This window comes from Anguilla anguilla, chromosome 3 (genome assembly GCF_013347855.1).
Source record: "Anguilla anguilla isolate fAngAng1 chromosome 3, fAngAng1.pri, whole genome shotgun sequence".
NCBI lineage: Eukaryota > Metazoa > Chordata > Actinopteri > Anguilliformes > Anguillidae > Anguilla > Anguilla anguilla.
The window spans coordinates 1,407,252-1,424,493 of record NC_049203.1 but is presented as its reverse complement, the minus strand read 5'-3'; the positions used below and the strand labels follow the sequence as shown (position 1 = coordinate 1,424,493).

Here is a 17,242-nt window from a genome sequence, read left to right as displayed (position 1 = left end):
GGCGGGGGGCGGGGCGGGGGGAGGGGGGGGCAGGGGGCGGAGTTAACCTTACAAAACACGACCAGAAAAAATGTTCTGAGAAAACAGCAAATATAAAAAGGGTGAATACTTTTAAAACACCCAAATTAAAATAAATGAAAAGTGGGGCATAAAAATCAGGATCAAACCAAGATTAAAAACAAGATTAAAAGCAGTGCCCTCCAGGTCCTGTCGCCCTCTCCACAGGAACCTTCACAGCCGCCCTAACTGTGAAACATTTCAGCCGTTCGGGTTTTTAATGCCAAAATTTCACTAACGGAGCACTGTTCCTGTCCGTCTCCGGCCCCCAGAATGCACTGGGGCGCCCGTTTCCTGTGCCGGTCTCACCCATTTAAATTCCGCACAGCAAGATGCAAACCAGCGCAGCGGACGGATTTAAACTGAGCTGCTGTTCCCCTGCATTTAAAAATGCTTTTCAACTGGAATACCTACTTCAGCGATGGAGAAGCTACAGCATTATTTTCTGTATATAATAATGTGAAATGCATCACTTCCTCTCTGTAAATGAGGAAGTGAATAAGCCAATAGATTAAACTGAAAACAGGCCTGGGTTCAAGCCAGCACCCCCCCCCCACACCCCCCCGCCCCCCGCCCTGACTGATTGACACTCACTTGGCGATCTCCCCCATCAGCTGTCCCGAAGGGCCCCAGGGGTCATCGTTGGTGGCTTCTCGAACCTTGGACTCGATCTCTGAGTAGTTCATCACGACATTGGTGCTAGAAGGGGGGAGAAAAAAAGGAGGGGGGGTAAACAGACGATCCATCACGTGGAGCAGCACGATGCAGCGGGTCAGCGTTTGAGCTGCAATACAGCGCCCCCTGCTGGGAGGGGGTTCAGCTGTAATATAGCGCCCCCTACTGGGAGGGGGTGGAGCTACAATACAGCGCCCCCTGCTGGGAGGGGGCGGAGCTGTAATATAGCACCCCATTGCTCAGGGGCTGGTCTCTCTGAACCCCCCCCCCCCCCCACACCGCAGCACAAACACGCAGACACACGCGAGTGGTCAGAACCGGACCGAGCCAGCAGGACCACAGGAACGACACAGGAATTAACACAGAGAAGGGGAAGAGGAGAGACAGACAGACGGACGACAGCCGGACGTTTTCAGACAGTGGAGATGGGGAATCCTGCCTCCGCCATGTTTTCCCTGAGAACAAACCACAGCACCTCTGACCCCATGACCCCGTGACCCTATGACCCCGTGGACCCAGGTGATTTTGAGTAGTTTGGAACGTGGGCCTGGAAATCTCATAATGAATAGAGGAATGCTGACTCACACTGAACTCAGCCCTGTGTACTACAGTACCCACAATGCACAGCATTACTGAACCAAGTCATTTCCTGTAAAAGGTCAGGTAGGACTGAAAACTGCTGGAAAAGCTGTACCTCAGGCATATGCAAACAATTTAGGATTTAATCCATTTCGGGCTGGCTGACACACAGCAGTCCAAACAGAATGAAAATTAATAAAATAAACACCTTGTTAAAGAATGCGTACGAGTTAAACTGCATTTGTGAAGAACACAGACTCACTGGGCGATCGCCGTGGCTCCAGACCACAGAACGAGTTTCAGCCGTTTCACTGACCCACACGCTGCTGGTGAACGACCCAAATCCACAGCACTGAACAGCACTGAGTGAGCGGGAGTGCAGGCCTAAATCCCAAAAACGTCTACTTCCCCCCCCGGGAAATACTTTTTAAAAAATCTTTGGTGAAGAACTTTACGAAGCCAAAATAGAAGGCCCATAGAACTGTGCCAACCAGATGGTCTGAAGATGGCCGTTTGGGGGGGAGGGGGGTGGGGGGGTGTAGTGCCATCGCCTCACCCCTCAGCTGGGCCTCTCTCTCTCTCTCATAGAAAATAAAACACATGCAGGAGAGAGAGAGAGAGATAAAAACAGCACAGCTGTCTTCTCAGAGTAGAGAGAAAGAGAGAGGAAGGAAGTGAGAGAGGGGTAGAGGGAGAGAGCAGAGAGAGGAGAGGGGGAGAGAGAGAGGGAGGGAAAGAGACAGCGGGAGAGAGAGGGAGGGAGTGAGAGAGGGGTAGAGGCAGAGAGAGAGGAGAGAGAGAGAGACAGAGGGGGAGAGAGAGAGGGAGGGAGGGAAAGAGACAGCGGGAGAGGGAGGGAGTGAGAGAGACAGAGGGGGAGAGAGGGAGTGAGAGAGAGAGAGGGGAAGAGAGGGAGTGAGAGAGTGAGAGAGAGAGAGAGGGGTAGAATGGCAGCAGTCTCAGAGGCTGATCCAGGGTCAGTCGGTGAGAGGGGGCAGAGTGACTGGGGCAGATGCAGTGATGCAGTCATGCGCACAGCGCAGCTGCAGCTGCAGACGAAGCAGCTCACAGCATCACACACTGCACACTGCAGCCAGAGCGGCCTGTAAAATCTCTCAGATCTCTCAGCTGTGTTCTACCTGATTATGGTTTCCTGATCCTCATAGAACACACAGCATTTATTTCTCCTTCCCATACCCACTCTGTACGGGGGAGGGGGCTCATGGAGAGGTGTCTGTGGAGGGCGTGATGATGGTGTGAGAGAGAGGAAGAGGGTTCGAGAGAGTTCCACCGCAGCACTCAAAACGGTGCAAAACTGACGAATAACAAGCGAACGGAGATAAAATCGTTCGCCTCGGTGTGGTTTTAGACATCGTGGGACTGACAGCGAGACAAAATCTCCCGGAAGAAACACTCAGATAGGATTCATCTGAACCACTTTTCTAAGAGAAGCCGTCAGCTCAAATAATCTAACGGCAGTCGACAGGAAATGACGAAGGCGAAGCTTCTGCCCTTAATAGAAGCACTGAGATTCAGAGCTGAAGCTTCTGCCCTTAAGAGAAGCACTGAGATTCAGAGCTGAAGCACTCAGAGCTGAAGCTGGACGCTGCTTTTCAGTGTTAATGAAACTGATTTCCTGCAGGAAGCGCAGCTGCAGTGACCTTGTGCATCTCTGTCTCTCTCTGCACCTCTCAGCTGCACACTCTGCGCAGACGGTGAATCAGTAGTGAGTGGGCCTGGCTCTGACGCTGGCCTGTGGGGTCAGGAATCCCCGATGTGACAGAATCCAGTGACACACGGCAGAAACCCCAAAGACAAAGGAAGCTCAGGCTGAACCATGCCCAACACCACCCTTTATACCACCAGAACAAATATATCAAGTGCAATGCTTTCACAGGAAATCTGAGTTTGTTAAAAAAAAAACCCCAAAGTGCACAACTGTGTCCTGCCCTCACACACACGCGCGCATGCACGTACACACGTACACACACACACACACACACACACTAAAAGAACACAGAGTTCACACACTGCAGGCTCCAGCGTCAGTGGGAACCATGCACATTATGATCCGCGCACACATCACACAGGACAGAATAAAAACACTGTCGGACTTGGGCTTTAGATTCTTGACTGGTGTTTGGAGAGCTCTGGAGTAGGAGCCATTTACATATCAGCACAACAGAAACAATCAAAACTATGAGGACTTTCAAGGCAACCCAGAGAGAGACTGAGAGAGAGATGGGGAGGGAGGGAGGGAGGGAGCGAGAGAGAGAGGGAGGGAGGGAGAGAGGAGCGAGAGAAGGGAGACTAAGATTAGAAGGGAATCGCAGCCTGATAAATAATAAATGAGGGTTTTTAAAACGAATGTCCTGAAAGCTGTGTGCAAACCGTGTGCGTTTCAAAGCCCAGGACCGCTGCACAGGAGGAACAGCGCTGAGAGAGGGGGGTGAACTGCTCCTCACCTGCACCCCCCACCCCCCCCAAATAAGAGAGAGAGGAGGCGAGGGGAACGGAGAGAGACAGCCGTCCGTACCGCGCTCGGCTTTGTTCCCCCCCCCCACACCCCCCCCCCGCACACCTGCTTCCACATTCAGAGAGAGAGAAAGCTCCGTCCCAGCCAGACCCAGCAGAGCAGATAAAACAGCCCCCCCCCCACTCCACCCCCCCACCCCCGTCTACCTGCCGCTTCTGAGCGCGGCGTTCGCGGCCGGTGCGTTCGCATGGAGATGCGGGAGTGCGTGAGCGTGTGCGGGGGCAGGGGCCGGCGTTTGGGCTGAGTATGCGGTTATGAAAGGCTCACTGATCATCGTTAGAAGAGCAGCGGGGCCCCTGGGGACCACGCCCCCCCCCCCACCCTCCCGGGACCGCGCCGCGCCCAGACCCCGCTGTTACCGCCAACACGCCTCAGCATTCCCGCCGTCCCGCGCGGAAACCAGAGCGCAGCGGGGAACCGTTTGAAGGGAGCAGCCAGTAACTCCCCAGGATCTGGCCACTGAGCCGTCTCTGATCCAAACACCGCACCGCAGTACAGCAGCGCCGCCAGGGGGGGCGCTGTGGAGCACCTGAGCCATCTCTGATCCAAACACGGCACCGCTGTACAGGAGCACCGCCAGGGGGGGCGCTGTGGAGCACCTGAGCCATCTCTGATCCAAACATGGCACCACTGTACAGGAGCACCACCGGGGGGAGCACCTGCAGCACCTCAGACACACACACAGGGGGCGCTGCTGAGGCACGGCTGATGCTCGCTCTGTAGGTGTAATCCAGCGCACTAATCCAGAGGCTGAAACCGGGGTGCACCCCAAAAAACAAACAACAACAACGCGGCCGAACCCCTCCATCACCTTCAGCAAACGTTTCAGCGTCTTCACAAACTACCACATTCTTCAATGTTGAGGCAGGTATGTTGCCATGGTAGCCTAAATAATATAAGTTCACAAAGCTCCCTGTAATCAAACGTGTTCCTAAGCCTAATTACCTCTCCAGAATTTTAATTCGATCATTTTCTAGATTTGATGTCAATTCCTCCGTGTTCCAGATGCTTCTGAGGGTAACTACACTTCAATGCTGCTTCCAAAGGACAATGCACAATTGCTCCAGAAAAGTCCAGAAAATGTAGGTATTACATGCAAAACCTAAGTTTGCAAACTGCAAAACTAAACTGCAAAACAAAATATTTTGCGGTACAACCCGTTAATTGAAATTGCCCAACACTGGAATAACAGGTTTGTGTGGTTTAAGAAAAAAAACTTCAGCGTGCTTGGAGGACTCCAGGTCAGGTACACCTGTTTTTCATTCTTACACGTTAGCTTCCGGGTGTTTCCAGGAAATGACAGAGACCCAGTTACAGGGCATGTGTCAGTTTTCATCACACAAAGGGAACAGCCAGTTCTGGAAAGAAACAGCCCAGCTCTCATTTCACGTTTTGTTTTTCCTCTTTAAGGAAACGGACGGCCGGCTGGAGCGCGAGGGCCACGGGACGGCTCGGGGGGGAGGACAGCCCGGGACAGGGGGCTGGCTCTCCGGGGCTCGTTCTGTACTTTCGGGGCTAATTTAAAGAGCCGACTCATTTCACACACAGACGCAGAAACACGCGAGCAGAACCACCGCCCCTAATCCGGCATGTTCCGGTGCTCCTGCCCCTGAAGCAGAACATTTCTCACACTACAGGCCCGAGTGAAACGCACCGGACCACAAACATTTAAGTGGATTAGCAGCCGCAACAGTGTTCCTCTTGCTTTTCTTTCCTTTTTTTTAAAGGTGAGGCAAGTTTGAGTTTTCTGGAGGCCCTGGGGGGTGGCAGAGGGGGAGGAGGCCTGGGGAGGAGTCCCAGCGCCCCGATTTACAGTCCCGCTCCTCCTCCTCCTCCTCCGCCACGTCAGCAAGCCCAAGGCTGGCCTCTCTCCCCTTGCTTAACACTAAAACACAGAGAGAGTGTGAGTGCGTGCGTGTCTGTGAGAGAGAGAGATAGAGTAAATGAGTGATATAGAGTCATATATGTATTTATGAAGAGAGAGAGATTTCCTGTGATTCACTGAGGGGGTGAAGTCCTCTAACGCCAGTCTAAGGCTCATGTTAAAGACACAGTGCCGCCCAGCTGCATGTGCAGGGCAGAGCCAGGAGAACAAGGCCCCATTCAGAGCTGCTCTGTGGGTCTGTGTGCTATATGAGGCCGGGCAAAGCCACCTAACACAGCGGAGAGAGAGAGGCTTACTCCGGCTAACTTTCTGGATTAATCCAATCCCCCCCCCTCCCTCCTCCCTCCTCCCCCCCCACAACAGGAGTTTATTTCAGCCTTCTCCCGTTCTCTGGTTGCTGGTGAACAGTGCTACCTCACGCACACGGAGAGGAGCTCTCCGTCTCCCCCAGGAAGGACCCCGTTAATGTGTCCCCCCCGTCATCATCTGCAGAGCGGACCTGCTGATGTGAACCTGAACACTTCTGACCCCAGGGTGCATTTTCAGCATTCGTTAGCCTGTCGTGGGCTCACCGGTAACCGAAACACTACAGACACACTGAAGGACCCAGCAGAGTAACCAGCATAACCACCCACTCTACGGGCGAAACAAACACTCTGCCACGGAACAAACTAAACGAACCGAAAAAGAAAACTCAGGAATTCTAAAGATCATGTTAAGTAAATACGAAATTGTTTAAATTCTACAGCTTGCACGCGGGGGTGTGTGTTACCGGCAGGGGTGTGTATTACCGCGTGAAAATCGCTTGTGCGATACGATACGCTGTGCAAACAGACGGACAATCACGGAGGAAAGCGAGGAGAAAAATTAACCGGTTTTATCAGCCTCTCGAGGCTCAGCTGTGATAAGCTCAAACAAACCCCATTCATCATTCCCCACAATCACTGCATACACAGCACCCTCCCCAACACAGCCACCCTAACCCCAACACACCCTCCCCAACACAGCCACCCTAACACAGCACCCTCCCCAACACAGCCACCCTAACACAGCACCCTCCCCAACACAGCCACCCTAACCCTAACACAGCACCCTCCCCAACACAGCCACCCTAACACAGCACCCTCCCCAACACAGCCACCCTAACACAGCACCCTCCCCAACACAGCCACCCTAACCCTAACACAGCACCCTCCCCAACACAGCCACCCTAACCCTAACACAGCACCCTCCCCAACACAGCCACCCTAACCCTAACACAGCACCCTCCCCAACACAGCCACCCTAACCCTAACACAGCACCCTCCCCAACACAGCCACCCTAACCCTAACACAGCACCCTCCCCAACACAGCCACCCTAACCCTAACACAGCACCCTCCCCAACACAGCCACCCTAACCCTAACACACCCTCCCCAACACAGCCACCCTAACCCTAACACACCCTCCCCAACACAGCCACCCTAACCCTAACACAGCACCCTCCCCAACACAGCCACCCTAACCCTAACACAGCACCCTCCCCAACACAGCCACCCTAACCCTAACACAGCACCCTCCCCAACACAGCCACCCTAACCCCAACACACCCTCCCCAACACAGCCACCCTAACCCTAACACAGCCACCCTAACCCTAACACAGCACCCTCCCCAACACAGCCACCCTAACACAGCACCCTCCCCAACACAGCCACCCTAACCCCAACACACCCTCCCCAACACAGCCACCCTAACCCTAACACAGCACCCTCCCCAACACAGCCACCCTAACCCTAACCTCATTCATCAATCCACACAATCACTGCAGCAATATATACACAGCACCCTCCCCAACACAGCCACCCTAACACAGCACCCTCCCCAACACAGCCACCCTAACCCCAACACACCCTCCCCAACACAGCCACCCTAACCCTAACACAGCACCCTCCCCAACACAGCCACCCTAACCCTAACCCCATTCATCAATCCACACAATCACTGCAGCAATATATACACAGCACCCTCCCCAACACAGCCACCCTAACCCCAACACACCCTCCCCAACAGACCCAAGCTAACCCTAACACAGCACCCTCCCCAACACAGCCACCCTAACCCCAACACAGCCACCCTAACCCTAACACAGCACCCTCCCCAACACAGCCACCCTAACCTCATTCATCAATCCACACAATCACTGCAGCAATATATACACAGCACCCTCCCCAACACAGCCACCCTAACCCTAACACAGCACCCTCCCCAACACAGCCACCCTAACCCTAACACAGCACCCTCCCCAACACAGCCACCCTAACCCTAACACAGCACCCTCCCCAACACAGCCACCTTAAACTGAACACAGCCACCCAAAGCCTAACACAGCCACCCTAACACAACCGCCTGAACCTCAACAAAGCCATCCCCTCCCCCCCAACACAGGCACCCTAATCCACTTTCCCACTCCGGGGAGTGGCGGTTTTGCAGGAGAGGGGAGTGTGGCTATGCACCCAGAAAACGCGCCCAGGAGCAGAAGTCAGCGCGCTGTGACCTGTATGGAGGGGGGGGGGGAGGTGCTAAACTGGGCCCAGTGGCGCTCCTGTAAAGGCGCCCCCCCCCGCCCTGTCCCCCGGGAGCTTGGCGTGGAGCACGGTATTGATGGCGCTCCCATTCAGCTGCAGCCATGCGTGCGCGGCTAGCGGTGACAGCTAGCGCGTCTGTTACCTGCGTCTCCGTCAGCGCCCGGTCTGCACGCCCTGGCGCTACCCGCCCTGGCCCCACCCGCCCTGGCGCTCCCTGCCCCCGACAGACAGGCCAGACGGGTTCCAGCACTCAAATCTGGGACGGCCCGGGCTGCACCGAGCTGACAGAGAGGGGAAGCGCTCTCCCACACTGACCCGGCTAATCCTGAGCTCACCGCTATTTCAGAGGGGAAAAAAGGAACCCCCTGGTTGTAAATATCTGTGGAGCAGGTGGGAGGGGCCGACGGAGAGCGGTGGGGGGGGGAGGGGGGGGGCAGGGAGAGCGGTGGGGGGGGGGGGCACGCGCAGGGAGAGCGGTGGGGGGGGGAGGGGTATGGGGGCGGAGGGATAGCAGTGGAGACCGGCCTTGTGCGTTTTAGCAAACCGCGACACGTCCCAGCGGCAGTTTGTCAACGCGCTGCGCCCTCCTGTCAGGCCAGAGTTTGGCCCTTTCTCTGAGCCCCTCAGACACTCAGCTCCAGCGCCTTCCAGAACCCCACAGACCTGAGCCACACACTCACCACGGAGGGGGGGGGGACGCTGGGGCTGCCAATTATGTCCACACCAGCTACCCCCCCCCCCCAATCTTCCCACTCCTGTGATTTAGGGTGTTCCTGCTTAACGATGGACGCTACTGACCCAGGACCAGCAGTGAGGACAGTTCTGTTCACCACAGCGCTGCTCAGAGAAGAAACTGCGAGTCACAAGCAGTGACACGGGTGGGGGGGGGACACAGCAGTGACACGGGTGGGGGGGGGGGGGACAGCAGTGACACGGGTGGGTGGGGGGGGGACGCAGCAGTGACACGGGTGGGTGGGGGGGGGGGCACAGCAGTGACACGGGTGGGTGGGGGGGGGACGACACAGCAGTGACACGGGTGGGGGGGGGGGGACACAGCAGTCACACGGGTGGGTGGGGGGGGCGGGCCACAGCAGTGAAGGATACCGCCCTGTTTACGGTGGGGACGTCTGTCAGCCGTGAAACTTCAGGACGGGGATGTAGTGACGCTGGGCATAGCCCACAAAGAAAGAGAGGGACAGAGAGGGAGACAGACAGAGAGAAGCAGAGGGAGAGAGGGACAGAGAGAGAGAGAGAAGTACAGGGGGAGAGGGAGAGGTAGATGGAGGATTGTACAGTGAAGAAAAATAAACAGCAGTGCAGTGAGAGGCCTCTGCTGGGGCCCAGAATGGCAAAGAGCACACATGCTCTCCATTAGCCCCCACCGCTAAGCTGCGTCACCCAAACTTACACATCAGACTGACTCCAGTACAGTCTCACCACTTCTCTAACATCACTCAAACATGTCCAGAGATCAGCAGGAGGAGGTACAATACAGGGTCAAGAGTAACCCCCCTTCTCTAAATAAATAAAAACACCCCTGCATTCACTTGCTCCCTCTGATCTCCAGGAGTCGGACCATGTAGGTCAACTCTCCAGGTCTACAAACGCTCGTGTGGAGTCAGGGGGGCGTGCTGAGGGTACATCAGACACACAGGGAGAGAGACACACAGTTAACTGCATGAAGTAACGGTGTAATATTTAATAACCCTGTGATCCATTTACTGAGCGTTAGCCAATCAGAAGCCAGCGCTGGGCTGCACATTTATGAGCACCGTGCTGCACAGTGACCTGCGGGCCGTTGGAAGCGGGCCAGCTGTGCCGTTGGGGTCAGGGGACGCCCAGATTTTCCGGAACAGGGGCACGTGGTCCAGCTTACAGGACAGGAGGAACTAATGAGGGGGTCAGTGGAGTAACACACCTCTTCCACAGGTACCTTCTCCACAGGTACCTCTTCCACAGGTACCTTCTCCACAGGTACCTCTTCCACAGGTACCTTCTCCACAGGTACCTTCTCCACAGGTACCTCTTCCACAGGTACCTTCTCCACAGGTACCTCTTCCACAGGTACCTCTTCCACAGGTACCTTCTCCACAGGTACCTTCTCCACAGGTACCTCTTCCACAGGTACCTTCAGCACAGGTACCTTCTCCACAGGTACCTCTTCCACAGGTACCTTCTCCACAGGTACCTCTTCCACAGGTACCTTCTCCACAGGTACTGCAGCTGTTCAAACAGCTCAGGCTTCAGTGCTGCAGCGCTGCAGTAATCAGCCACGCACCTGTGAGCTATTATTACACACAGGAGACATTCTCACAGACCTAAAGCCTCACGCCCCAGCCAGCTCCACAGCAGCCATTCCATGTCACCCCCATGCAGAGGCCTTCTGGGACTGTAAACTCCAAACCGCGGGCTTGAGAAATGCACAATATAAATAAAAATGATTATTATTGTTATCGCTGTTATAACAAGCTGAAGTGCTTGCTCGGACAGCACAGTTGAGAGAAAGCATCTCGTCCTTCTGACAACTGCATTGCACACTTACAAAAATGTCGGACTGCATTCGAAACTAGCCGAGGAAGAAATTCAGGTTTTGGACATCGGTGTCTGTTGCAGACAGGCTCTCAGGTGCAGTACGCCAGCACTCTATGGCGCAGTACGCCAGCACTCTATGGCGCAGTACGCCAGCACTCTATGGCGCAGTACGCCAGCACTCTATGGCGCAGTACGCCAGCACTCTATGGTGCGGTACGCTAGCACTCTATGGCGCAGTACGCCAGCACTCTATGGTGCAGTACGCCAGCACTCTATGGTGCAGTACGCCAGCACTCTATGGTGCAGTACGCCAGCACTCTATGGTGCAGTACGCTAGCATTCTATGGTGCAGTAAGCCAGCACTCTATGGTGCGGTACGTCAGCACTATATGGTGCGGTACGTCAGCACTCTATGGTGTGGTACGCTAGCACTCTATGGTGCGGTACGCTAGCATTCTTTGGTGCAGTACGCCAGCACTCTATGGTGCGGTATGCTAGCACTCTTTGGTGCAGTACGCTAGCACTTTTTGGTGCAGAACGCTAGCATTCTATGGTGCAGTACGCCAGCACTCTATGGTGCGGTATGCTAGCACTTTTTGGTGCGGTACGCTAGCACTTTTTGGTGCAGAACGCTAGCACTCTATGGTGCAGTACACTGGCACTCTATGGTGCAGTACACTGGCACTCTATGGTGCAGTGCGCTAGCACTCTTTTGTGCAGTACACTGGCACTCTATGGTGCAGTGCGCTAGCACTCTTTTGTGCAGTACGATAGCACTCTATGGTGCAGTGCGCTAGCACTCTTTTGTGCAGTACGATAGCACTCTATGGTGCAGTGCGCTAGCACTCTTTTGTGCAGTACGATAGCACTCTATGGTGCAGTGCGCTAGCACTCTTTGGTGCAGTACGATAGCACTCTATGGTGCAGTACGCTAGCACTCTTTTGTGCAGTACGCTACCACTCTTTTGTGCGGTACGATAGCACTTTTTTGGACAGTACGCCAGCACTTTAGGGTGCAGTACGCCAGAATGCTATGGTGCAGTATGCCAGAATTCTATGGTGCAGTATGCCATGTAGTCTGCTTTCCCACAAGCTGGCAGTATGGCCTGGGGGCATTATTAATATTGTCACCATTCATAATATCAAGGCAAGATGTGGCTTGCACAACACAAACAACAGTTACTCCAGATACTGCATTTCACAGGCATGGAAGAGACAGATCAAAAACACATTATGTGTTTGGCTCCTCTGCTATTGCACTTCATAGGATACGCACCAGAATGCACTCGTACAAAAATCTCCACCTTACTCAAGAGCTCATTTACGTAGCGAGGCAACCACAAGCAAAACTTTTAAAGAGTGCAGCTTGCAACTTCAGGGTTAGCGATCCAGTTCCCTAACTGACCCTTCATATCAGTCGTCTTCTTTTAGACGAACTGTAACACACAGTCACTTTTAAGATGATTTACACCAACAGAGGCACATTTAAAACTTCAGTAAGAGAACTCAAACTCACTAAAAGATACAGCATGTCGCCAACATGATCAGGACAGCAGAACCCCTGCCAATCCTCTGACACAGACTGTACACTTCAGACTACACGCTGGCTCCCCTAATCCTCTTTAATTATCCTCTTTTTGATTTTCCATTTTGCAGTAGAACTGTTAAAGGTAAACATAAGTTAGCTGTGTAGCGGTATTTACGTTCCTTCCCAACACTAATTACTGGTCTGCTCACCTGGCTTAACGTGCATTATAGCTGGGCCTTCTGTGCGTTCTCGGTGACATCACACTTTTAGAGCGTATTCCTGACGGAAACACCGATGTTATCCACTTTTGTACGTCACTCTGGATACGCGCGTGTGCTCGAGGAATGCAATGTGAAGTAACGCAAGCGCGTTTGCGTTTCATTTTAGTTTCACCGGATCCAGCCAAGCAGGTCAGAGTGCCCCACTCATCCCCTCCACCAGGACACGGGAACAAAGCTAGTTACGTACTTTTTAATAACACGCTGGACTTAAACTGCAGGACTGAATCCTTATACACAAATGTTTCTCAAGAATTAGTTCCACAAATGTTTTGAAGAGAGTGGCTTTTTGGTGAAATACTAGTCCGTATCACCTGAAATGTTCAAATACAATGTGAAGTGAATACATCGTTAAACGTATAGCTACTGTGCAAAACCGAAAGTATTTCCACAGCTGACTACTATGCTCGAAGCCCGAGATATTTTACAATATTTCAGATAAGCATGACTTTGTTGCAAAAGTTGGGGAGAGTCAATGGCATGCGCAAACAATCCTGCAGAAGCACTGACTCCACTGAAGACCATACAACAACAAAGCCGACTTCAACACAGTAACAACACCCGTTATGCTATAACGCCAGAAAACAACACACTTGGCCAAACAGGTTAGAAAGTTTCGTCAACAGACGCCGGCATTGTGAAAAGGTGGGGTGACGCTGTTTCATCATTTGTAAACCCATAAACAGGTAAAACCACCCTACAGACTACGGTTTGGATTTTTTTCACACGCTAATTGCCGTTAGCCAACTTCACTTTAATGTTTCAGGCGTAGCCCGCTGCAATAGCTAAATTATCAATTGGTGATACTTTTAATAACCTGTACCACAAATATGAGTAACGTTAGCTCTACTCCTGTCATGCCGATTTACCCGGAAGCTGGTCTGCCAGTCAAACTGCTCTCAGTGAAACGGTTAAAAGATTCATTTACAACCCGGAACTAGCCAAGCTAGCTAATTACACGGGACAACAAAGTGTTTAGCAATAAACAGTGAATGAATAAAACTATAACTACAGAAGCACACAGTCGTGTTCTAGCTAGCTAGCCTGATCAAACATGACATGGCTTGCTAAATACTAGCTACAGCCCAAGGCCTAAGTTAGTTTGAGAAACACCTTAAGAAGAAATTACAGTATGGGAACGCTTTAGCTATAAACGTGTTACTCTATTCTAGGATGAGTATTGAACATGGTAACTAGCTGCAAAGTGTGAATGCTTTTGGGGATTTGAAAGCAAAAAATCTCTGGAAAACAGGGATTCGCTCTGACTGGCTAGCTAGGTGTTTAGCAGGAAAGACCTAGAAGTACCATTCGGAGTGTTCTATTCGCGTCTGGCAGGGTGAATAGTTAGAGGAAAGGGTCAGATAACAAAAAAGGGTTAAACTGGCGGATAAGTAAGACAAGATATTCCTTTCTCCTTGTGCTTTGAACTCGATAAGACTCTGGGTAGTTAGCTTTAGCTAGCCACGACAGGCTACTACTAGTATCAGCTGAGTACACCGTCTGACGTCAAAAAGCTGGATACGTGTCTCTCTTGATCAGGTACAACCCCGGGCCTCGCAAAAACAACAATTTAATCTCGCAATTTGCAAGGATACTCACGCTTTATCCACCAACTCTCTGACTTTCCACATATTCAACATCCTGGCTCTATCAGAGCGGCTCTCTTCCTCAGTAAACCGTTGTCAAGTCCGTCTAAATCCACCGATGGACTTGGATTTCCGTCACGAAAACCAGTCTCCCAACTCCCTCAAAAGTCCCCAGCACTGTCGGCGGCGGTAGTAGGAGGGCCCGGCCAGGTTACTACGGAGACGTCCTTGAAACGTCATCGGCGCAGAGAGCATTGAGGATTGTAGGACATGTAGTTTTTATTGATGTTGGCGGTGTCCCCGTCATTTAAATAAAACATGAAGCCATGTTCATGTTTTGTTTAAATGTATATGGTGACTTGACTTTAAAGTTACCACATTCTTACAATTTAGGATTATTCTATACACTTATATGTATCAGTGTAATTATTTCAGTGACAACGGCTACAAATAATTATCTCACGTCACACGACATGAAACATGTTCGGGCTTCAGACACACTGTTTTTGCGCAAAGCTAATGTTTTAAAGTCAGTCCTGTAGTTAAATATGTGTGGGAAAGGTGGTCCTGGTTCAGGGCCACGGAGCAGGTACGTGAGCTGAACTGACTGTGCAGAAACCCAGCCTCTGTGTGAACGCGCTGGTTTGCCGCTCTGTGCTGGAGCGCTGTCTGTTCAGGATCACTCTCACGGCTCTGCACACCCCGTCCTTCACATCTTTCAGATACGGCGCTACAGCGGAGCACCCCGGGGGCATTTCTTTATTCCCCCCCCCCCCCCCCCCCCCCCCCCCCCCCCCCCCCCCCCCCCCCCCCCCCCCCCCAGGGGCCTCTACACTGCTTAGCACTGTAATGATCTGCTTCCTAACCCATGTACATTTCTGTTCTCTTCCCTGGAGCTTCTGCCCGCACCCCCCCGTCCCCCGTCCCACATCCCACGTCATCCCCCCCCCGCCCTGAGTTCACAGGCCACTCGCTCCTGGTCCCCCCCACCACGCCCCCCCCCCCCCCCACCCCCAGGCATTGATTTCTGTTCTTGGACTTTCTTATTTCATCAGCTGGTTTCATCACCTCATGCCCAATACAACCTGCTCATGTATATGATGATTATTTGCTCTGATTGGTTCCCTATTACCTCGCTATTACCGTTCAGCCTGATTTAATGCCTGATACCAGGCCAGGCTGTCGAGGATGGGCTCCTCCTCTCAAGTCAGATTCCTCCGGATATTTCTTCTCCATGGGGAGTTTGTTCTCTCCACTGTTTGACTGTTTTTTTTTTCTTTTCTTCCCATTGGGCTTTTTTTTATCCCACTTTCTGGTTTTGGAGGGGTTCAGCTTCAGTCTTTCCTAATTTTCATATTTTCTGTTTTCCATGAAACGTCTTTGTGACAGTGTCTCTGTAAAAAAGCAACATACACACATAAAATCGAATTGAATATAAACTTACGCTTCCTCAGTTTCTGTACTGCACACTCACACACACAGACACACACATACAGTTCTGTCTGAACTGTAAGTTATTTCATGTTTTTTCTGCTTCGTGTTTATTGTATATTCTATTGCTTAGCTGTTTCAATCTCTAGTCGATTCTCCAAAGCCAATATTTTTTTATTCGCCTTATACTGTACATTTTATCAATTTTGTGACTTTTATTATGTACAGTCTTTAGTGCTGTGTAAACAAATGCGTAAATGCAATAATCAGAACTTCCTCTCTGCTCACCTTTGTCATTCAGAAAGCCACAAACTAAAACTTGTGGTCAGACACATATGTGTAGGGGATTCGCCCCCATGATTTATGGCCTTGTCCAAAACTGTGCGCATTTGCTCTAGATTGACGCCGTTAAGACAGGTAATTATGAATTTTATAGCAATTATGTTGTGCAATGTGGTGTACTCATGAATATTTTGCTGTCTCCTCCAATCATTATGTTACAACAGACACCCATTTTGATGAGTTGAACATAAGAAAAAACAGGGACCAAAAAATCTCTATCAGACGCACAAACATGAGCAACTGTTTGAGGTGAAAAGTGAAGTTGAGAAAAGTGGAATATGAATTCAGACGAGGGAAAACTATAATAAGCCAATGGTGTAATCTTCGGTCTTTGGTTTCACCTTGCTGAAAACTGACAAGGTGAAAGCCTCATTAGCTTCAGTGAAGTGCATGTTTTATTTGAAGGCTGGTGCATTCTTGGTTGTTTATTGCCACACCGAGTTTTTAATCACGGCAATCCTTCAGAAACATCCCCCATCGCGTCAGCGTCTGCGAAACCCGAAGAGACAGCGGAAGTGGTGCGCTCATAATTAACACCCTTCTTCCAGCGTTTCTCCATGCAACAGGATCTAAAGGCACAAATAGCGAATTGTGCCCAAGATAACAAATGGATGATAAATCAGGACTAATTTAGCTCAGACAGTAAACTCAGGGCAGAAAAAGCAGGAGCGCGTATCCCTGTACCAGCCCAGGGGAGCGGGACTTAAAAGCAGCTCTATGTATAAAGCATATGATTCCTCATCAGTCTGTGTGCTGCATGCTATCAAAGCCACGGCACATGCTCAGTTTCCCCTTTGTGACCTCACTAGAATCGGCCATTTTCAAAAGCTTGTTATCCTTCTACGGAAAACGTGAAATTGATACTTAGCTCCATTGCTATGCAAGGAAAAGCAAACACTGTGATTGCTCACAGGTGTCTACTCAGACATAGTGAGTAAAAATAAAATATAAATATTCTGTAAAGGCTTCTTGTTCTCAGTTCCAGAAGTTCTCATTTCATAAAGGGGATATCACATAAAAAAAAACATCTTATGCTGTTTTGAGTCATTTATGGCACCTTATAGTGTTTTTTGTGGAAATTGTACTAACATTCTTGCAGATTTTACATTAGCTAAAGGACTAAAACTGGAATTTAAAATCACACTGGAGTAGCTTAACAATAAAAACACAAGTGTTTTTTTGTGGCCCAAAGTCCTGAACGGAATTCTGGGAAGAAATTTACGGCAAGTTGCGATCTGCTACCATTTT

General features: G+C 51.4%; 1 protein-coding gene across 2 annotated transcripts in view; it reads right to left on the bottom strand.

Annotated features, from left to right (window-relative positions):
* The window catches only part of clint1a (clathrin interactor 1a), a 24,090-nt gene extending 9,669 nt beyond the window's left edge, over positions 1-14,421 (bottom strand). For both annotated transcript variants that reach the window (XM_035411132.1, XM_035411133.1), the window contains exons 1-2: positions 14,235-14,421; positions 652-756 (exon numbers count right to left, since the gene is read on the bottom strand). In XM_035411132.1, coding sequence (XP_035267023.1) covers positions 652-756; positions 14,235-14,275 — 146 coding nt within the window. In that variant the 5' untranslated portion in view covers positions 14,276-14,421. The remainder of the gene's footprint in view (positions 1-651; positions 757-14,234) is intronic.
* Positions 14,422-17,242: the final 2,821 nt, after the last annotated feature.